We start from the raw sequence: 24,748 nt of genomic DNA, 5'->3' as shown, positions 1-24,748 counted from the left end.
TAACATTTATTTGATGACATCTGTAAATATGGGTTCTTCACAATTCTTTGTAATGGATTACAATTTGCTCATGCCTATTGTGCACTTCTCTTTTGCCTTCCAGGTGATATTCACTTTTAATTCTTCAGAAACTGCCATGATCTGAATGAAGTGTACTTGTCTTGTTTTGGAGTAGAAAGGAAATGAAAAGTTGAACAACATAATCAGTCATTAATATGACAGCGGTTTGATTTTTTCTTTCTTCTACCTTTAGGTTGTATTTAAAGGGCCACAGTGGGACAGCAGGAAAACAGAGTAGTCTGATCTTACATGGTGCTGATTTTAGCACAAAAGATGCTGATAATGACAACTGTATGTGCAAATGTGCCATCATGCTAACAGGAGGTAAGTCTTATGGGATGTTCTGCTTAAAAAATGTTCTATTGACTTGATAAGAAAGGGATGTGGTTTTCTGGTCAGGAAACTAGAAACCATGCCTCCTGAGGTCAATTTTTGGCTCTTTCCAGTCATTCACCACAAGTTCTTTAACAACATATTGTTAGAGTTAAATCCAAAGCAATGTTTTTCCTGTGTCCATTATGCTCTAAGCATGATACAGAATAAATCTTTGGTTTCTCTGACCTTTATTTTCTGGTTCCTGAGTAGTGTCCCTGATGCTCATAAGGATATCACAATTTTTAAATAATCAACTGATATTTATAAAATGCATTAGGATCCTTAGATAGAGGCCAGCAGGGCTTAAAACTCTTTGAATGAATTTGCCAAAATGTAATTACAGGCATAATGAATACATGAGAGACAACAAGACATACAAGTTAAGTCAACGATTCTGGGAATGCAGGTAGCTGAGCTGTATAGCACATTAGGTCATGGCAAGTAAGAAATGGCAAAAGAATATCTGGATATCAGTGCTAAGCCAAGCTAATTTACTCAAAATTGCTTATGCATTAAAAGAGTATAATCTCTGCCTCTGGAATTTACTCTTAGTACCCTTCTCCCCTTCTTTCTCTATCCAAAATTGCATGCATATGGTACATTTCATATTCTCTCTCCTCTTTCTAATATGAATAAGCTGTCTGAAAAGAATGTAGTAAACTCATATACACTGATGTGTAAACAAATGGCTGGTGGGGTTAACTTGTTATTTCAGGAATAGTGACATTTTAAAGAGACAAAGCCCTAAATCAAAGCTATCATCTCAGTTATTTAGAAGTGAATGGGAAGGTGGTGTGTTTCTACTACATATAATACCTAATGCCTAAACTATACAATATAAATGATCTATGGAACAGATTTACTGCACCATTCATTACACTGCCCTACCATAGTGATTCTAATCCTGAACCTGGGAATTTCTAGTTACTACACAGAGTACCAAATAGCCTAAGGGGTATCCCTATACATCAGGATGTCACAGGGAAGCAATTTAAGATTTCCTCAGAATTCTTGCTGTGAGAACTTCCCAAACCACTTAAGACTGAAAGTCACCAACAATTTAGTTAAGTACTAAGACTAAGCACTGCCTGAAACACATAGAGATTAAGTTGGTTACCCAGGATCGATCACAGAGCTAGTAAATTATCAGAGGCAGAATTGAAACCCCAGCCTTCCTGACTTCCTATCTATCACATCACACCATATCTGTATGAAGCTATGATCTGATTAATATGACTGCTATAAAGTTAAATATGTATCTTGAGGTCACATGCTGTTTCCATTAGAAGAATGGGTCTCCATGGTTCTCATTTAGAGTTTTAAAAAATCTGGATCTGAAACTGAACAGTTCTATTTATGAAGCATATGACCAATGGAAAATCTCTCTAAAGTTCATTTTTCTCACCAGTAAAATTAGAGGGGTCCAGACCAAGATTGTTCTTTCCTCTACCTCTGTGACCCATAATGGGATTAATTATATGATCTTCCTCACAGGGATGTATATATGGAAGTCCTTTAAGGTGAGGGCACCATGCAGACATAAGGCAGAAGCTCTGGATAATGAATATACAGTACTTCTCTAAGGAAAAATGAATTTCCAACTATCTTAACCTTATAAAAGGGAAAGTGTTAACTTTTTTTCCCGAAAGAAAGTTCATTTTTATTATCTTTTTGTTCAAATAGAGTCACTAAGAAAGGAAAAGGCTTAAAATTGATGTTGATTTTCTACACTGCTATCCACTTTTGGATTGAACTATGCCTTATTTTTTCACCACCATGAGTGATTGGCCCCAGTTTCCATGCATCCAGTTACCATCTTTACCATCTCAGTAATAAATATATGTATATGTATATATGTGTAAAATGTGTATATTTTTACACACATATATGTGTGGATATACACATGTACACAAATAAAAGTGGCATATGTATTTGCATATATGTGTGTACAGATATTTATTATGCAGATATGCATATATATGTCTGGACTTATATTCATTCAGAAATTTACCATCTCATATCACTAATGTTTTTAGGGCATTTCAAATTGGATAAGCATCTTAAAGTCCATATGCCCAAAATAGAACTCTTTACATTTCCTTCCCCTTTCCTCAATTTTTCTATTATTATTGAGGGTATCAACATCCTCCTAGGTATTCAGACTGGTAACCTTAATATACTTTCCCAGCAATTTACTCCTAGTCACCACACATATTTGATGAGCTACCAAATCTTGTCACTTCTGCCCTAATAACATCTCTTGTGAACATCTTTCCACTAACAGTGGAAAGGCTTTGGGTCACCTCTTGCCTGTATTACCTCCTATTTCAGTGACTTTATACTGGTTAACTCCATTATCTTACATTGTGAAATAGTCTCCATTCCTACCTCTTATTAGGATTAATCACCCTCTTTTAAACACCCACTTCTCTTTAGTTTTTCATGACAATACTCTCGTTTGTTTTCCCTTCTATAATCTAATCATTACTTCTGTATCCTTTTCCTGGATGTTAGTTCAGTTCACACCCACTAGCTCTGGGCATCTCCCAGGACTCTGTCCTGGGTATCACTTTCTCCCTTTTTACTTAATTTGGTTGATTTGATTCGCTCTTATGGATTCAATTATCATCTCTCTGCTGACGATTCTTAAATCTATTTATCTAGTTCTATACTATTTGCGGACCTCCATTCTCACATCTCAAACTGTTTAGTGAGCTTCTTGAACTGGATGTCCTTAGTATATCCTGGATATACTAAGATATAGTATCTTGAACTGGATAAACTTAGTATATCCCAAACTGACCTCTCTCCTGTGGCTTAAAAGTGATGAAGGCAGCTGAAAAAGATACAGCAGAGCTTTTAGAGTCTGGTCAAACGTCAAGGATGCCAAGCTCATCCTCTATATCCCACCCCATTGCCAATCATCCTAACTTTTGTCTTGCTGCTGAACCCCAATGGTGCTAGAAGATACAGGGTAACTGTGGACTTTCCACAACTCTGACTCGCTTAAATCCAATTCATGCACAAGTCAAGACATCACCTATGATGTCATTAGTTCTCTGAAAATAAAGGGCAAATAACAATTATAACCTCCAGAATCAGCTCTAAAACCACCTCCAGTTTTGCGTTCAGAGCCCTTCCCATTTTCCTCATCCACCAGTCCTTCTAGTCTTTTTTATATTTTATAGCCATTCTTTACTATACAATCTAGTAACATTGGCCTCCTTATTATTAGTCACATAAAATAGTATATCTCAGTCTCTGGGCATTTTCCCTGGTTGTCCCCTATTGACACAATAATCTTCCTTTCCATCTCTGCCTTTTGACTTCCCAAGCTTCTTCAAGTCCCTGCTCAAATCCTATAATCTATAAGAAGTCTCTTCTAATACTCCTTATTTCTAGAGCCTTTCTTTTATTATCTTGAATTTATCCTGTATTCTTCTTGTTAATCCATGATTGTTTGCATGTTTTTCTTCATTACACTGTGATTTCCATGCAAGTAGGGAATAGCTTCTCTTCCTTTTTCTCTATAATACTTAGTGCACATAATAGCTTCTTAATACATGTTTTTTTTTTACTGTATCTTCTTATAAGACTTCAGTTCGAAATGGTACCTCCAATAAGAAGCCTTTTAGATTGGTCCAGCTACTAGAGACTTCCTTTGAGACATTATCCTCTACTCTGCATACATCTTGAATCCACCTATGTCTTTATATAGAGAAGGTACGCTTCTTGAAGAAAGGGGTTGGTTTTGCCTCTTTTTGTGTCCCTAGAACTTTGTAGCCTAGAATACATAGTCAACCTTTAATACTTACAAGATGATTGTTTATTAATTTAATAAATTATAGACATTGAAGGAAAAAACAATCAAAGTTTTCTAAATTACCCTAAATGCATTCTCAAGCATTACTAATGAATATGAAAATAACTGTGGAAAGAAAATACTAACCTTTAATTCATCAATAAGAAAAATCTACAAGTTTGTGCTTTTAGTCCTCCTTGTGAATATTGAATTCTATCTTTTTTCATTCATAATTATTGCACTTACTCTCTAAAAACATGTGAGGAGGAGAGAAACTTTCCATTTACTGTATGTGCTGAAATAGTGTAAGTAAATGTGTTTTTGTAATGTATACCCCATTGCCCTATCAAATATCCTTTTGAAATAATCCAGGTCTTGAAAAGCTAGTCACACCCCAAAGCTAAAATGTACAATTTGGAAATCCTAAACTCTGGTGAGCATAAGAGAAAATTTCAACTGACAGAATAGGTAACCTAAGTTTTACTTAGAATATACTTCCTGTTTTCTTACTCAAAGAGGTCTCATTATTCTTTGACAAATTTTTCCTTTGTGACATTTCTTATCCTATGATCCAATTTTATCCTTTTCATTTATGTTTTCCTACATTTGAATTGATTCTTTGTTTAAAATAACTTTTGCAGCGTGACTATGTGTTCCTTGTGGCTAACAACCAATAATTCTCAGTCATTTGTCATATTGTATAGAAAAAGAGCCTTAACTTATTGTCAAGATACCTGGATTCAAGCACCAACTCAGAAACTTATCAGCTATATGATCTTAGACAAGTCACTTAATATGGGCTTTGTTTTCCTCATCTATCAAATAAAGGCCAAGAAGAGCTGTTCTCTGAAATCCTTTCTAGCTCTCAGTCTATCATCATAGTTCTGTCATCTAGAGCTGGAAGAGACCATTTGATGTCCCATTTCTGGAAGATGCAGCTATTAAGAAATAAAGGAAAGCAGAAGACTAATTCAGTTGTGCATAAGGAAGGACTTTTAAAATTTTATTGTGAATTATAAACTGGGAAGAGACACCAAAGGAGGCTATGGAATCCCCATGGAGAATTATAAGAAGAGGAACAAAATTGGTTTGTCCTTAAAAATGATAATATTGACTTTAGAAAGAAGGGCTAGAAAAGATAGAGGGTTTAGGGTTCCACTTGACTCTATGGCTCTGTTCTATCACTCCAGGATAATTTTCTTAAGATTATTTCCTGCATTATTGTGTCAAGGTTCTTTTTTAATCACAACTTTCTGGCTGTCCAATTATTCTTATATTTTCTTTTCTTGATCTGTTCTCCAGATCTGTCAATTTTCTCATATTTCACATTCTGTTCTATTTTATAGAACATCCTTTATAATCATTCTTTATAATCTGTTTTGTTATTGGTCTCTCATAATATCACTGTCCCCTTACCCAATTCTAATTTTCAAAACATTATTTTCATCTTTGAGACTCTGTACCTCCTTTTCTAGTTGGTTAGCTTTTTTTTTCATATCTTGTTTTTTCTTGAATAGTTTTTATTTTTTGTTTTTCCTCAATATCTTTCATTTGATTTTTAAAATCTTTTTTTGTGTTCTCTCTGGGTGGGAAGCTCTTTCACATTACTCTTTGGGATAGAAGCTTTTTTTTTTTTTTTTTTTAAACTAATGTGTCTGCCTGTGAAAATGAACTGTGTTCTTTCCTATTCTCATAATATGTTTCAATGGTGAGGTTATTTCTTCTTTGTCAGTTCATTTAAAAAAAATAAGAAGTATTAGTGTAAGCACCTCTAATCATGGTATGGGGGATGGTGCCCTAATCTTCCCTTCAGTTCTCCTCTTTGACTAGGAACCCCAAACCAAGAGCTCCATCTTTCTGCAAGTGCCCACAGCCAGGAGTATCTCTGCCCTGCTGCTTCTGCACTCACTAGTTGTTGGTTCCCTCGGGCTCATGTCCACATCTCTTAAGTCCAGCTGAGGCTGGCATTCTAATTTGCCAAAGTTCACTCCGTTTTCCAGGACTCAGACCCCACTCCACAAACAGTTCAGGAGATAAAAGTCTCTGGTTCCTGCTAAGACTTCAGCTGCATCCAGCTAGCCAGAGAGGTCGCTACTTGAGGTTTCGTTGAAGGTAGCCCAGAGATATTTGCACTTCACAGGTGTTAATCCCTGGCCTGAGGTTTTTCTTCAGATTTTCTCAGGTTGTAGCAGTAGAATCTTTGTTCTGCCCCAAATCTTCATTTTTTGATAGTCTGTGTTAGCTCTGAGGTGCAAATTTGTTCTATTTGTGGGGGAAATCTGGAGAACTTGAAATTTACCAACCTACTCTGCCATCTTCCCAGAATCCTCCCCCTTCCATCAATTTTACACTAAAATTGTTTTGAAGGAAAAAAAATAGAATTGATTAATGGCATTTTGAGAATGACAAATTTACTATAAGTCTTGCCAATAAAAAGCAAGTTCATGTAATGTACAAAACTAATTTTATTTCTTTTGGGAGAGACTGAAATAAAATTAAATCATTTTATATTCTTTACCTTCTCTTGACATTCTTTCTATGTAGTTTCCTTATTTAGTACACAGCATACATTTTTGTTTTTGTTTTGCTGAAGGATTCCCCTCTGGTTAAAAATCATCCTTTTATTTTTTGTAAGTCAACAATGTTGAATAACAGAAGAAAATTTTCTAAGTTTACCAAGGACTATTTCTCAAGCCAATCAACAGACAAAGGATAAAACTACTTGTTAATTTGTTACATTGATCTAGAATTCCAAGATGCTAAAAGTAGAACATTTGATGGATTCTTGGCTCAACTCCCTGATAGTTTTCATCTGTCAAAAGATAAAGAGAAAGTAACAAAGCAAACAGGTACTTGATTTAATCTTGTTGAATGAAAAAGAATTGGTTGGTACAATGGAAATAAAGGAAACCTTACAGAACAGAGATCTTGTCCTAGAACTACTAATAGTGAAAAAATGAATATTGTACATACAATAAAGCATAATTAGGCTACATATTTATTATACTGCAGAGACCTCTAAACTAGGAATCAAAAGATCTGTATTTGAATACCAGTCCTGCCATTTATTATTAGCTTTCTGGCTTTGTACAAATCCTTCAACTTTCTCATCTGTAAAAACAGTTTTTTAAAATATTTATTATTTATTTAGCATTCATTTTTTAAAATTTTGAGTTCTAAATGTTTTCCCTTCTTCCTGCCTTTCCCATATCAATTATACATGTGAAGTCATGCAATACATATTTCTGTATCAGCCATATTGCAAAAAAAAAAAAAAAAAAAAAAAAGCAGGAAAAAATAAAGGAAGAAAACTACTTCAATTAGCAATGCAAGTTCATCAGTTTGTTTCTTTTTTTTTCTGAAACTGTATATAATTTTTTTCATCTTGCATCATCTGGAATTTTCTTGGATTATTGCACCAATCAGAATAATGAAGTTTTCCATAAATGATCATCATGTAAGATTTTGTTGTCACTGTATTCAATTATCAATTCTGTTCACTTCAATTTGCATCACTTTATATAAATCTTCCTGTTTTTCCCCCCTAAAACCATCCCCCTCATCATTTCATATAGTACAGTAGGCTTTTCTCACAATCACATGCTGCAAGCTTGATCAGACTTTCTCCAATTGACAAATGCACCTCAGTTTCTAATTCTTTGCCACCATATAAGGAATTGCTATAAACATTTATATATATATATATATATATGGGTTCTTTTCCTTTTCCTTTAATTAAATTTTTGCAAAAAACTATAGTCCTTTGGGTATTGTTTCACATTGTTCTTCAGGATGGTTGAACTAATTCATAATTTTACCAGCAGTTCATTAATGTGTCTATATTCCTACATACATTCCAGCATTTATTGTTTCTAATAGGTGTAAGATGGTACTTCAATTTTTTTGAATTTGTATTTTCCTAACCAATAGTGGATTTTTTTATATGAAAAAATGTAATTTCCATTTCTTCTTCTCAAAACTGCATTGGCATATACCTTAACAACTTGACAATTTACAATTTAAAAATTGGGGAATGGCTTTTATTTTTATAAATTTGATTCAATCTTTCTATATATTTGAGAGAGGAAAGCCCTTTATCAGAGAAACTTACTATAATTATTTTTTATTCTATTTCATTGTTTAATCTAAATGTAGATTCTATGATTATAGATTTTAATTAGGTCTATTTTTGCTTTTACTTTTTCTGAGATTATGCTTTTTTTCCCCGCCTCAGCTGAAGCATAAGAGATGCTGCTTCAGTCCTTGTTTTGATATTAGGTCTGTTTTAGTCTCAACATCTCAATTTGTTGGATTCTGTTTTCTTTTTTTTTTTTCTTTTCCTAAGGCAATTTGAGTTAAGTGACTTGCTCAGGGTCACACAGTCAGGAAGTACTGTGTCTGAAGCCAGATTTGAACTTAGGTCCTCCTGACTTCAAGTTTGGTGCTCAATCCACTGCACCATCTAGCTGCTCTGGATTCTGTTTTCTAATTTATTCTCCTATCCACTTCTGTTTTATGGGTGGGCTCATGCCTTTCACATTCACATTGATACATTCATTAATGTAAGTATATATATACATATATATATATATGTATATGTATATATATATATATATATATATACTTATATATAAGTATACTTAAATATATATACTTAAATATATATATAAAATATGTATTTCTTATATATTTATATACATATATATATATATATATATATATATATATATATCTCCTTCCTGTTTTCTTCTGTTTATCCTTCTCCCTCTCTTTTTACCCTAAATTTCCTCAAAAGTCTGTTTTGATTCTGACCTCGTTTCCCTTAATCTGCCTTCTTTTTTTATTTTTTAATTTTATTTATTATTTTAAAAATATCTTTTCTATCCAATTTCCTTATTGGGGAAGAAAGTTTGTGTGTGTGTGTGTGTGTGTGCGTGTGTGTATGAAAGAGACAGACAGACACAGACACAGACACAGCAACACAGAGACAGAAAGACAGAGACAGAGACAGACAGAGACACACAGAAAAAGAGAGAGAGACAGAGAGACAGAGAGAGAGAGAGAGAGAGACAAACAAATGAATAATGAATTATAAGTATCATCTTTTCATATAGGAATGCAAACAGTTTAACTTTGTTGAATCTCATAATTTCTCTTTAATTTTTACCTTTTTATATTTCTCTTGAGTTTTGTTTTTGAATATAAGATTTTCAAATCATCTCATCATTTTAATCAGTAATGCTTGAACGCTCTTTATTTTATTAATGTCTATTTTCATCCTGAAGGATTATACTCAGTTTTGCTGGATAGATTATTCTTAATTGTAATCTTTGCTCTATAGCCTTTTAGAAAATAATTTTCTAAATCTTCTGCTCCTTTAACATGGAAACTGCTAAATTATGTGTGATTATGATTATAGCTCCATCATATTGAATAATTTCTTTCTAGTTGGTTGTAATATTGTCTCCTTGACATGGGAACTCTGGAATTTAACTATGATATTCTGGAGAGTTTTCATTTAGAGAACTTATTTAAGAGGTGATTGATGGATTTTTTTTTTCAATTTTTGATTTATTCTTTGGATCGAAGATATTGGGGAAACTTTTCTTTATCATTTCCTGAAATATAATGACTAAGCTCTGTTTTTGATCATGGAATTCAGGTGGAACAATAATTCTTAAGTTACTGACTTCGATCTATTTTACAGGTCAGTTGTTTTTCCAATGAAATATTTCACTTTTTCTTCTATTTTTTTTTCTTCTTTTGACTTTGTTTTATTGTTTCTTGAAGTATCATGGAGTCATTAGCTTCCATTTGCCCAATTCTAATTTTTAAAGAGTTCATTTCCTCAGTGAATTTTTATATCTCCTCACTCCATTTTACCTATTTTGATTTTTAAGGAGTTCTCTTTAATGATTTTTGTGCCTCTTTTTACTGTTGGGCAAATAATTTTTTAATGTTGTTTTTATTTTTTAAGAGGCATTTGGGGTTTGTGACTTGACCAGGTCACACAGCTACTCAGTGTCTGAGGCTGGATTTGAACTCAGGTCCTTATAACTCTAAGGCTAGTTCTCTATCCAATGCACCACCTAGATGCCCCACAAATATCTTTTTTAAAGGTATAATTCTCTTCAGTATTTTGTGCCTTTTTTAACCAAATTGTTAATTCTCATTTTATAATTTACTTGCATCAGACTCATTTCTTTCCCTAATTTTAATCTGCCACTCATCTTTTTCTTTAACTCTTCTATAAGTTTGTGTCCAATTAGCATTTTTCATTGATACTTTACTTGTTTTCATATCATTGTTTTCTGAATCAGTGCCTTGATCTTCCTTGCCACTATAATGACTTTTTGTGAACAATTTTTTGTTGTTGTTTGATCATTTTCTAATCTTTATGTTAAAGTTGGGTTCTGTTCACCATGGTGAGATGTGGGCCATTCGGTTAAGTTTCAGGCTTTACCATGAAGTTATTTTCATAGCTTAGCTATAAGGATCTATAAGTTCCCAAATTGTTAAAATTTTGGAAGAAAGATGATGACTGTTCTCTTAGTATACAATTTGGTCTTTACCTAGGAAGGGTCCCTGTTCCTCCTACAACTGCAAATTCCAGTACTTGTCTTGGACCTGGAACTGTGACCAGGTCCCCCGCTCTCCTGCAACCCAAAGCACTAGTGTTCTCCTTTACTTTGGAACTGCAACCAGGGCCTCTGCTTTCTTGTGACCAAGGACAAGCACTCCTCTTCACATTGTAACTATGACCCAGATTTTCATATTGACTATAAAGTTACCACTTAGCTCTAGCTACACTCAGTGTCAGTTGTCAGACCTTTTTACTCTCTGAGGAATGAGAATTCACAAAATTTATTCTGATGCTTTTGAAGTTGACTTCATGGCCTATAATTGGTGCTGCTGCAACTTGTGCTCTGAACTGGCCAATATCCAGAGTCACAGACTTTTCCTGCTGACATCTTAAGTTTTCTTAGGCTGGTAAAATGTCTCAAACTGCTCTCTTCTTCAAAGTTCAACTTGAGGTGCTATTTTAAAGTTGTTTGAAGGGGAATTTGAAGAGAGTTTGACTAGGTTGCTCCCTCTAATCCACCATTTTGACCCAGAATAATAATTGTACAAGACTGTATTGAAAATAATTTATTAACCAGAAATTAGTGGCTAGATGGTATTTATTATTATCTTAGAATTTAGGAAAGCCTATTTCAAAAAAGTTAAAAAAAAATAAAAACACAAACCAGAAAATTATACAAGTGTAGAATCTTTAAGCAAATATAGTTCTCAGAATGCAATCATGTTCTTGATGAGAAAGAAAAAAGGAAAGCAGTTAAATAAATTGAATTAGTCACGTAGAAAGCTAACAAATTGCTCAGATTTTTTTAGCCTCATATAAAAAGCTAAATTAAAATTATATAACTAAGGAAGAAAATAAAACCATGGCAAAAAACTATAAAGGAATGTCAGTACTAGTTCAGAATAATAATGATTTATAAAGAATGTTAATGAAATTGTTAAGAAAAAAATACATTATAGTAGGAGCAAGAATCTGAAAATTCATTCCTTTGGACAAATTCTTTCATATGACAGAACAAAAGGAGCAAAAAAGAGCTACTAAGCTTGTAATTTCCTTTCATTTCTTGTCAGTCAATAAATAGATATGTATTAAGTGCTAATTATGTGACAAGTATTGTAATAAGTATCTGAAAAACAAGGAAAAGCAAAAAAATAGCTCCTATAGTCAAGTAGTGGAATAATTGAATGAGGGGAAAATATGTAAATAAATGTGCATTCATCAATATACACAGAACAAATAGAAGGAAGTCTTAGAAGGCATTATTCTAACAGCATAGGCAGAGGAAAGAAGAAAGGACTCATACAAAGGTTCAAATTAGTATTGAGTTTTGAAAAATGAAGGTAAACTAAAAGGCAGAAGTGAGGAGGGAAGACTATTCCAGGCATATTTCAGGGCAACCAGGCCCTGAAGCATAAAATGAAGCACCTGGTTCAAACAACAGCATTAATAAGAAAAAAATAAAAGATTGCCTTGCTTTTGTAAGAGTAAAATTAAGATTTACACTAAATGTAATATATTCAGATGAGAAAGGAAAAAATAAATATATCCAAGAAATCATTATAACTTAATAAGGAGACAAAAATCAATCAAACCTTTTAATTGGGTTCAAACTTTAAGATTCAGTTACATTTTGTGCCAATATATTGAATAGAATGGTACAAAAACATTCATAAAACAAATGTTAATAAAATATAAGAAATTATGGAAAATAAAAGTGACTACCTAAGCCTGATGAGCCAGACCCTTTGGACCACATATAGAATAAAATGCTAATCATGTTTGCTCATTAAAAAAAATCATATTTCCCTTTGTGAAGAGATTACTAGACTTGAGGGTAGGGAAATATTATCTGTGCATACCTTTATACTTCAGGGGTTTCAAGGTGTATTGGTCTGGCCATTACTGGTACTGAAACAGATTATGGTCTCTATATTTATAAATAGTATTTGTAAGGTGTGGCTGAGAAAAAAAAATCAATTTGTAGCCAGCCTTCTAGCAATAAATCCCTGAAAATTAAGTAGGTTGATCTTTGGTCAATAAACATAGTCTGTTGCTAGACAAATACTTGGATTCTTTCCTATTTGGTAAACCTGCTATAGCTTATGTTCTGTTGCCAGAGCCTTTGTGGACCCAGAGTCACCTCCATTTTATGGACACTTTAGGGAAAGATATTGTGCATTTTGATTTCAGCTAAACATTTGAGAAAGTATCTCATATCCTTGTACACTACTTAAAAAAAATTCTGGGTTAATTGATATTACAATTAGGTGGAATCATAACTTTTAAGCAACTATTCTACTAATGATTAATCATTATCAATCTGCTGATTGATTGTTAGTGGTATACTATATAACTTTTGTTTTGTCCTATTCAAGATTTTCATCAGTGACTTGAATGAAAGCCTAGAAAGAATATTTATAGAATCTGCACATGAATGATAGTTGGAAATTTTAGGCAATATACTGGATGGCATAATCAAGAGCTAAATGTCAACTTAGACAAAAGACTGAGAAGGGACAGAATCATGGTCTTTAGATAATTGAAGGCTTTCAGCTTGGACAGAGATTAGATTTGTTCTGAATAGTTCCAGAAAATTGAGTTAGAAGGAAGAAATGAAAGTTTAAATGTAAGGAGGGAAAAAAACTTCCTAAAACTTAAATCTATTCAAAATGAATCATTTTGCTTCACTTGAATGTGTTTCGGGAACTTCTTATTTGTTAATTAGAAAAGAAATTAAGATCTAATCATGTATTATAAGATGTCAGCTTGCAACAATCTTTTTTATAGTTTCCTTTCAAAACAATATCTTAAACCAAAACAACAACTTATATCTTTGGAATTTCAGGCAATATTTATGGAGACATGTGAGAGAAAATATGATAGAGGTTAAATAGAACAGATATTGATGCATTGATATAGAATATAGACACAGAGATATAGATGAAGATAGATATAGATAAAGATATAAATAGCTTTAAATACTCTTTCATTTTTCCAAACCAAATCTGCTTGTCTACTTTGCTGCCACAAAGGCAGTTTTATGTGAATATTGCTTTAGGGTTGACTAGCATAATATTGATAATAGTGTTGAGAAAGTAGTTATATTGAATTTACTTCATGATTTTGTTTCAAAATATCTATATATATATTTTCATTTTGCTTAATTGATAAATTAGAATAGAGTAATATGTACTAAGAACCTAGCCAAAATATTCAAAAAAAAGTTCCTTAAGCTGCCAAAAGAAATTATATAAATGTTGTCCAATAAAGCACAGGCATTTTATTTAGCAAACTATCATTTTCTTCATTTCATTGATTTCATTAGTATGAGGAACTTCCTTTGAGGAAATGCTATACATGCAAATCTGCAATTGTTTTGTAACTTTAACTCTCCAACTAATAGAGAGATTTGACTAGGAGCACTAAGCAGGCAAATGATTTACCCAGAGTCACAAAGATGTCCCAGATCAGAAGTAGGTCTTCAATCCATATATGTCTGGCATTGAATGTATTTTCCTTTCCACAATTCCAGTTATTTTCAAGCTATTTATAATGAATTTTTAGCATTAGTAAATTATAATATAATGTGAAATAGTAAATATTATAAAGCTTTGATATTTTCTTATAACAGTAATAATTAATTATATATATTTAGTAACTATACAATATATCATAATTATATACAATTGCATTATATATAATGTATTGCATCGTTATTATTATACCATATATTTTATCTTTACATTGTTATGTTACTATGATTATACTATAATTGTATAATATAATATCATGTAAAAACAGAACTCAAAAGTTTAATATTCAAAAAAAAAAAAGAAAAGATTATATATTTTGAGAATTGATAAAACATATCAAACATGTTATGGTTAATAAATCTTGGATTCTGCCAACCATAATATTTTGATATAATATAATAGTAACTATTAATATTCATTTCAGGGTGGGGCAGTTCATGAGATAATTTTTCAGAATTCCCAGTCTCTCAACATTCCCTTAATATTGTATACATTGATGACTTTTCCAAATTGCACAATTGCACGTGTTCCTGACCATTGTTCTCTTCTCAACTTGACCAACATTGATGCCATGACATGTAAGGAAATGGAAAATTGAAATTCTTTCATCCATACCATCAAGCTTATTCAATAAGTTTAGAGGCTAAGGTGTTCCAGATCCTTATAGTTCAGAGAATTCCTCACCAAACACATCAATATAATAGGTATGAACCCTTGATTGCCCTGTGATCAGGCTACTTCTTTTCATCATTCATGAGCTATGCTAGAAAAGGAACAAAGAAGATCAGTGGAAGAAAGAAGTCAATGTTTCCTCACAATGTACCACAATTTAAGAAAAAATCCTTTGCTAACCCACTTCTCTAATCATCAATATTCTCCCACTCCACCCAGAAAATCATTAGTGCCCTCTTATGCCTCACTTGTTTATTTTTTTTTGCTTTGTATATTTTAAAATTTATGGAATATAAATTCTTAATGAATTACGATAGTTTTCATTTTTCTTTTCTATTACCAATGTATACAAAAGTGCCTGTCACTTTGCAAATATTCAGTAAATACTTGATGAATTGAATTAAAGTATAATATACACTATATTGTGTTATTATAGGAATAAAAAGAATTGTTTTCCAAACAGGTAATGGGATGAAGAATGGAATAGAATAAGTATTTATAATAGTGACTGCTGTATACCAGGCATTGTACTGACACATATCCTCAAAATATTATTGTGATATTATTTTAATATTGATTGTGATATTATTTTTTCAATTTTTTATTTATTTATTTTTATTTTTTTATAACTTTTTATTGACAGAACCCATGCCAGGGTAATTTTTTTACAACATTATCCCTTGCACTTGCTTCTGTTCCAATTTTTCCCCTCCTTACCTCCACCCCTACCTCCTCCCTCCCTCCCCCAGATGGCAAGCAGTCCTATACATGTTAAATATGTCACAGTATATCCTAGATACAATATATGTGTGTAGAACTGAAGAGTTCTCTTGTTGCACAGGGAAAATTGGATTCAGAAGGTAGAAATAATCCGGAAAGAAAAACAAAAATGCAAACAATTTACATTCATATCCCAGTGTTCTTTCTTTGGGTATAGTTGCTTCTGTTCATCACTGATCAATTGAAACTGAGTTAGATCTCTTTGTCAAAGAAATTCACTTCCATCAGAATACATCCTCATACAATATCGTTGTTGAGGTATATAATGATCTCCTGGTTGTGCTCATTTCACTTAATATCAGTTCATGTAAGGATTGTGATATTATTTTAATCTTGCAGTTATTATTCCCATTTTATAGTTAAGGAAACAGAGTGCCTGAGACTTCATTGGAACCCACATCGTTCTGATTGCATGAGCTTATTACCAATTTATCTATTACCTGTCAATTAGTCTTTTACCAAATCCACAGTGGATTACAGGCACAGTGAGAGCAGTAAGAACAATGACTGACAGCCTGACCTAAAGAAAGAAGACAGAAAAAAATATAAAAAATAGACCTGAAAATTTTAAGATCAGCTATGTGAAGTCATATAGTGAAAATCCATGTAGCTTTACATATCTGAGTGGGTATCATTATAATTCTCTAGAGCTCTCTCTCTCTCTCTCTCTCTCTCTCTGTGTCTCTCTCTCTCTCTCTCTCTCTCTCTCTCTCTCTCTATATATATATATATATATATATATATATAATTAATCTATATATTATTTTACGAATAATAGGATATAATGGCAACAATACAGATTGAAAATGAGAACTAGGTTGCAAATTTTTTCACTCAGTAACTATGGGAGTTGAGTGACTATATTTAGTCATACTTGTAAATAAGAAGGATTGAAATAGATAAAAGCTTTTTAAACTGTGGGTCTTTAACCTGAATACCTCAGTTGAGTAACTGAAAGTGTGGGTTGCAAAAAACTGGACAATAGTAAAACGAACCACATATTCCACCAAGGTTTAATTCTTTATGTAAAAATAAACAAATGTATTAGCATACAAATTTGCTTTCAGATTTAATAAATGATAAAATTATATATATATATATCAAGGAATTAAAATAAATTTCTTTAAAAATTATTACCAGTAAATGTTTGATTTGTAAATCTATTTATTATACTAATATACCTGGAGTCATGTTAAAATTTCTCAGGTGAAAAAGTGTTGTGAATAGAAAAAGTTTAAGAAGCCATAGACTAGATGATCTCTGAGATCCCTTCCTGATCTAAATCTTCTAATCTATAAAATATCTTTCAATTTATATATTAATGATGCTAACTCTAAGTCAGTAAGGAAAATTGACAAACTTTATGCCCTTTCATTTGAGAAAACCAGGAAGTATCTAAATTAATTTTTAAAAAATTTCTACTTAAATGATTAAAATAAACAGAAACAAATATACAGATCTCTGTATATCCTCAAGTTCAAATTCACAATTGAATTTTAAAGCTCTTAGAACTTTCTATTGTATGCAAGTTTCTATACTAGATACTAGTAATACAAAATCCAGAGTCATGGGTTTCAAGAAGCCTATATTTTATTTGGGGTAAACATTTAGTTATGGAAAAATAGCTGGGCAAAATAGACAGAATAATTTATTCCCAGAAGATTTAACAGTTCAAGGTTCTATTACAGTTCTCCAACTAAATGATGTTAAAACTGAAAATGATGGATTTCTTATCCTCTAAAAGGGGTACTTGGAATGTTATGGTTATATCATTTGCTAAAGGTAGAGTTGGGTGTTTCTATATGCTTGGCACAGTATAAAATGGATAATTAGCATCAGTTGAAAGGAGACAAAAATACCAAAGATTCCACTGTGGATTGTGGTTTTCTAAACTTAAGAGCACATTTGAACTTCCTGTGTTAAGAACTGGAAAAGATTTGACTTAAACTCATATTTCCAGGTCAAAGTTGCATTTGTTGTTGGTAAAATGTGATTTTCTACATCAAAGATAAGAATCCAAATATTTTGAAAAAGGCTTTTGGGATATTACAGATAGATGTTACAGATCTAAATTTTAATGAGTTAAGTGTAAATGAATTAGAAATATTCGTATCAGGTTTCTTATTGAATTATACAGGAGGTTACAGAAAATGTTTGGCAAAATACATCTCAAGTGTTGCCAACCATAAAACATTTGAGAGGTTTTTATCAATCTTCAAAATAAATAGTCTCCCCTCTTTGGTCCTTTCCTTACATCACTGAGTACATTGGGACTTTGCCTTTCTTGGAATAGTTTGTTCTTATTTCTATTCTATATTCAGAATTGAAGGTAAAGTTAGTGTTCTTTTTTCTTCTACACTATTTTAGAAAGGTCTGAACCTTTGAAGTCTTACAAATAAGGAGTCATGAATCTTGGTCTCCACTCCAATTTGTCACTGACTCATTGTGTGACCTTTCTCAAGGTCCTAAAATTCCTCATGTATAAAATGAGTAAGTTGAGTTAGATAATCTTTAAGGCCCTTTCCTATACTGTTCCAATGATTTAATGTACTTTTTGCATTGTGTAAACAGTCTTTGAAATGATTCAACAAAAGTCAAATTACAATACCTCTTTTTAGGATGATAGTTACATAGCCTGGGTAGGTGAGGCCATGACAGTGGCACCAAAAATAAATAAATAAATGTCTAAACAAATAAATAAATAAAAGGTAGACTCTAAAGTCTGCAAAAGTAGTCTAAGTGGCATGGTTATTTATTTCTGATGATTAATCTGCAAAATGGGGAAAACCTTATCACCAGTAGATGGCAACCATCTGATGAATTTTTTGAACACAAGAATTTATTTTTTAAAATGAAAATACAAAATGAACTTTGTTATAAACCCCTTTCATTTTTGCTTCTCAGTTAGGCATTTTTCTAGTTGGGCCATCTTCTTGCTATTTACCTTGCCTTAAACAGACCATGTCTCTCCTCCATAACTCAAATTCTCTCTCTTACACAGGGAATCAATCAATTCATTAAAAATTGAAAGTGTAATTATTGATCCTTTAGTACATTTCACAAATTATATACAACTCTTCCCACAGAAAAGTATTAGTTCATTTAATTATTCATCCACTCATTCATCCTGTGCCTTTCCAAACTTCTCTAATAAGAGAAAACGCAGAATAAATACTTCATCTGTTCAGACTGACTTATTCCATTACTCTGTGGTTGATGAGCCTTGTATAAATTAGGGAACTGAAATTCTAACTTATTTGAAAAGGTCATATGAAATACTACATTTATCACTTCATATTTTCTCAGGCTAATTCATCATCTTTATCATCAGTAAATAACTGAATGGTAGGCCCTACTATGCATTTCACATAGCTCTCAAGCTACAGAATTACTGAAGTGGATAAATATTTTAAGTTCTCTGTTTTACTCCATTATTGTAAATTGAAAATTTACAATTGAAAACCAAATTCATAAATAGAACATATAAACAACAGCCATTTCTCAACTTGGCTGTGATATTTGAACTTAAGTAGTTTTCTTGTACTGACTTACTCTTAATTATATAGTATCTAGTGAAACAGAACAGGGAAGTAATCAAATAATTTACTTGGATTTTAAGTTTTTATGAATTTCTCTATTCCACAGAGATTAGTGTTTTATTTGTTTCTGCTATAAGCACTATTTACCATTCAATACTTTATGCTTTTTTTGTGTAACAATTTACTGTTTTCAAAATATTTTCATAAGCACTCAATAAATGGGGTAATATTAATAGTAACAATAAAGAAAAAGGACTAGGACAGGCAAGAAGGAGGAGAAAAAGAATAAGGAAAAAGAAGTAGGAGGAAGAGGAGAAAGAGAAGAAGAAAGATAAGGAGAAGAGAATAAGAAGGAGAAGAAGAAGAAAAAGAAGAAAAGAAGAAGAAGAGGAAGAGGAGGAGGAGGAGATCAAATTGACAGCTTTGTTGGTTTTTCAAAAATGGCAATGTCAATGTGACAGAAATTGAGGATTTCCAAGAAATGCTTTGATGGAACATTTAGCTGGGAATAGCTGGTTCCTCATGTTTCATATGAACGCTTGTTCTTATGGGTTTGTCATTTGGTACTCTTTAGAATGCTTAGTATTCACAAAATCACAGGTGGAAGAGGAGCCAGATGGTCCAGTTCATATTTAAGAGGAGGAAGAGGGGGAGGAGAAGGAAGAGGAGGGGGAAGAGGAGGAGGGGAGGAGGAGGGGAGGAGGAGGAGGGAGAGGAGAAGGAGAAGGGGGAGGAGGAAGGGGAGGAAGGGGAGGGGGAGGAGGGGGAGGGGGAGAAGAACAAGAATAACAAAAACAAGAACAAGAAAGAGGAGAGATGAGGGCAGAAAAGAAGAATTGAATAAAGGGAGAGAAAAGGCAGAGGAAAGTGAGAGAGAATATTTTTATAGCACTTAATATGTTAAAGTCACGGTGTCAATAATTTTACAAATATTGTCAGGCATTATTCTTTCCTTTTATTGAATAGAAAACTGAGGTTTAGAAAAGTGCTGTGATTTGCTTGATGCAACTCCATTTATAAAATTATGCCTGGAAGTCATGCCATATGAGCCTGAGCCCGTTGTTCTTTCCATTATTCCCATATGATTCTCTATTTTGTGGTTAGCTATAAGGATGAGAGACCAAGTTGACAGCTTTGTTGGTTTTTCAAAAAAGTCAGTGTCAATGTGACAGAAATTGAGGATTTCCAAGAAATGCTTTGATGGAACAGTTAGCTGGGAATAGCTGATTCCTCATGTTTCATATGAACGCTTGTTCTTATGGGTTTGTCATTTGGTACTCTTTAGAATGCTTAGTATTCACAAAATCACAGGTGGAAGAGGAGCCAGATGGTCCAGTTCATAGTTAAACAACAATTTTCTCCCCAAAGTAGTTTGTCTGTCTTTATTTCAAGTGATGGAAAATCTGTTCCCTCCCAAAGCAACCCATTCCATATCCCTTTAGAGATAACTTTAGACAGCCTAAACCTTCCAGCATCAGTAAGAACCTGACAGAATGAAAGAAGAGGAGAATGCAAACTAGGCATAAAGAATAGTTTTGGACAAAGTAAAAAAAAAAAAAAGTTGCAGGAAAGTTGGAGGAGTAACCATATCCCTATGGTGACAAGTTGAAGTGTTTGGCTAAAATTTCATAATCAATGATTACCTTTAAGGTTTTTAAGCAGTGGAATCATTATAAATTCTGGTCTCAGAAGATAATCCAGCAGAATTGTGTAGGATAGATTAGAGAGGAAATAACTGGAGCCAAGAAGATTATTTTCATATATGAGCATCTCCTCTTATGAACAAGTACCCTGTTAGCAAATGATAAGAATTCATCACCCATTTAAGAGAGGCACATCATTAGACTTTTTATTAAGCACCCACTATGTGACAGGTGCTGTTACTTACCACTTGGGGTATACAGTAAAGATATGCAAACAAGGTCAAATTATGTGTTTATTTAAAGTTACAGGATTTTGAAACTCATATTCCTCATTTCAGGTTACATTACAAAGGTTAAAAAAATAAATATCCACAAAGTTTAGCAATCATAACCTGGGCACATAGTAGATTTTTGTTTACTTGACTTGAAAGGATAAAGAAAAATACATTTTTAAAATCTATGTTTTCTGAGCCTATCCCAAGAGCAGTGAATTAAGAATATATATAGCTATAGAAAATATAGCTTATACTCCAGCTTTTTACAATCCGTGTAGCTGGATGAATGAGAATGACGCAGTTAGTTACTTCAATTGATAGAGCACTGTACTTGAAATCAGCAAGATCTGAACTAAAATTACATCTCGGTCATTTGCTAGTTCTGGGACAGTGGCAGTTACTTGCCTTCTGTCTGTCTCATTGTCTTAGTGTGTAAAATGGGAATAATAATCACCTCTACTTCTAAGGATTGTAAAAATAATGTGAAATGAGTTAAGCACTTTGCAAACCTTAAAGCACTAGATAAAGGATATAACTACTATTATTAATTCAATATATCAAATATAGAGTGGGGAAAATAGAGGTATTGAAATGTATAAAATCATTAATCTAAATATCTGAATAAGAATTTGCTATAGATTGGCCAGCGAGGCAGCGGACACAAATGATAGACTGTTGAGCTTGAAGTCAGGATGGCACATCATTCTGAGTTCAAATCTAGTCTCAGAAATTTATTAGCTATTGGATTCTAGGAAAGCCACTTAACCTTGTTTTCCTTAGTGTTCTTATCTATAAAAATGAGCTGGAGAAGATGACAAAACACTCCAGTATCTCTGCCAAGAAAACCCCAAATAAGATCACAAAGAGTAGGACATTGCTGAAAAAAAGACTGAATAATAATTTATAAATTGATTGGAAGTGAGATGCTGAAAGTCTGAGTTTTATGGGACATTTATGTACCTTATTTCATGTTAAAATTTTAAATGTATCAATGTTTTGTTTTGTTTTTGTTTTTGTTCTTGAAGTTGGGAGTGGGGAAGAGTAGTGGCAGCACATGGGCTATTTCTAGCATATAACCTATAAAAATTACAAAAAAAATGAAGCATAATATTTTGTTTCTTCTTCTATTGCTAAAACATGAGTTTAGACAATACTTTTGAGGATATCTAATCTAACTCACTCATTTCACAAATGGAGAAACTGGGACCTTGAAGAAGGAGATAACTTTCCCAAAATAATTATAAGCTATCATGTCCAAAGTCTGAATTCAAACCCAGGTCACATAATGTAAATTCAATGCTTCTTGTATTATGTCATTTTATGGGGACCCTTGTATCTTATTTAGTTCACTTGCAAAATAAGCTTCAGATAGATTTCTATGGTCTCTTCCATCTCAAGAATAACTTGATAATATGAAAAAGTAATCAATCCAGGAGAGGCCTGATTAATCCTTAGAAATCACAAAGGAAGGTATTATTTGTTAATTGAATAAGGAAATATAAGCATATTTCTATTAGAAAGAGAGGTAGTCCAGCATGGTAAATAAGTTATGGACCACTGGAGTTGAGATGATATAGTTCACATATGACAATTGTTGTGTAACTTGAAGCAGGTCATGTAACCCCTGTGCATCTCAAGCAACTCCTTAGTTCTCTCTAGAACCATGGATAAACCATAAAGCAGAGTGGAAGGAGATTGCTATGCAGAGAAAATAGCAAGTCCTTTTTGCATTAATATACAGAACTACATTAGCCACACATGATAGTGTGAAAAACATATTGATGACCCTCTCTGTACCTTCCCCTTCGGTAAGGAAATCTATTTATATTGCCTTCATCTCCAATAACTTTGCACATGGTAATTTATATTGATATTCTTTCCACTGTTACTAGTCATATTACAAATGTATATGAATACCAAAAAGAAAAAAACAACAACTTGTTATTTCTTCAATATAGGAGGCTTTTTCTACTCCATTTACAATCTATTCACAATTTAAAAAGAACTAGGAAGTTTCTTGAGATGTAAATAACAAGATAATAAATTTAGTGTTGGAAGGAATTTTAGAAGCCACCTATTCTTACTCCTTTATTTTAATAAGGAGTGAAGCCATTATTGAAACCTGGAACCTCTGACTTCAAACACTGTGCAGCTTTCTTGTTGCCCTGCATCTATTCAGAGCTCTCGTCACTCAACACTAAGAGAACATGGCCTCACTGGATATTACAACTGATGAATATGTGATCGCCACATATTCATTACTTTGTCATTACTGATTGCATTCCTTTATTTAGAGAATAACAGTTCACCACCAATCATTCAGGTTGCTGCCCTTAAGAAACTGATAGAGATCAGAGACCCCATTTCACTAGACTTCCAGGGAACTTTTCTGTTCTCTATCACATAAAGGATGTGTTGCAGAAGGGACTGATACAGGGTCAGACCAATGTTACTAACCAACCACACTGGGAAGAGGACATGTCCTTGGCAAATATGTTATGTGGACCTTTTAAATCATTTTCCCCCTTCTTCAAAAGTAGAAGTAATGATTTTAAAAGAAGAAAAAAATAGTCTCATTAAGCATTTACCTAAAGGATAAAAGGATAACATTCAAGTCAGCAAACATTTGTTAAGCATTTCCTTTTTGCCTTGTACTGTCCTAAGTGCTAAGAATACAAAGAAAAATAAAAACAGTTCTTTCAAGAATTTTGTAGTCCAAAGGGAAGAGAACAACTAAATACTATGTATATATATAGGAAATATAGATATGATGTATTTATTGTAAGTTAAAAGTAATCCCAAAGGGAATATACCAGCATTAAGGAGAATGGAGAAATGTTTCTACAGAAAGTAGAAATACTTTAATATTTTATAACTGATATTTAATATTTTATAATTGAAGCCATTTATGTCATTCAAATATTTCCCTAATCAGAATGCTTTCATTCAGCTTATTTTATATATTTTTTCATTGATATTTATTCTTCAAAAGAGATTAATTAATACTTTAAAATCAATTTCTATACAATGATCCTTCTTTAAAAATAAGCACAAAATTTGCAATTGTAGGCTTATGAAAATGGTTAGCACTTCTGCATAGTCTCTCCCCAGTTTTTAACTTGTTCTGTAAGGTGATTTCCTTAATTTGATGTCATGTCAAATCTCATTGTCAAAAATGTGAGTTTCAGATGTACATATTATATTCATCATCAATAATTAAAACAAAAAAATGTAAACTTTCTTTGACTTGCAATCCCCACCACCCCAACCCTCCTATCCCCATCCCCTTTCTTAGACTTAAACATGTATTGTTGGTGGAAGATAATTGAAAGATAAAATATGGGAGAGGCAAGGATTTTCATGCCATTTGAATAGGATAGAAAAGCTTCTTTCAAGAGGGTCTTGGTATTTGAATGGGAGGATGCAAATCCTTTGGGAGTAGGAGTCTGAAGGGACAAGGCATCTGAAGAAGCTAAATGTGATGGA

At 32.7% G+C, this 24,748-nt stretch overlaps 1 protein-coding gene across 2 annotated transcripts in view; it reads left to right on the top strand.

The window, feature by feature from the left end:
* The window catches only part of ANGPT1 (angiopoietin 1), a 331,085-nt gene that overhangs the window by 296,892 nt on the left and 9,445 nt on the right, over window positions 1–24,748 (top strand). For both annotated transcript variants that reach the window (XM_031947117.1, XM_031947116.1), the window contains exon 8: window positions 254–384. In XM_031947117.1, coding sequence (XP_031802977.1) covers window positions 254–384 — 131 coding nt within the window. The remainder of the gene's footprint in view (window positions 1–253; window positions 385–24,748) is intronic.

The sequence above is a fragment of the Sarcophilus harrisii genome, chromosome 1 (assembly GCF_902635505.1).
Source record: "Sarcophilus harrisii chromosome 1, mSarHar1.11, whole genome shotgun sequence".
Taxonomy (NCBI): Eukaryota; Metazoa; Chordata; class Mammalia; order Dasyuromorphia; family Dasyuridae; genus Sarcophilus; species Sarcophilus harrisii.
This window is presented reverse-complemented; position numbering and strand designations above follow the sequence as displayed.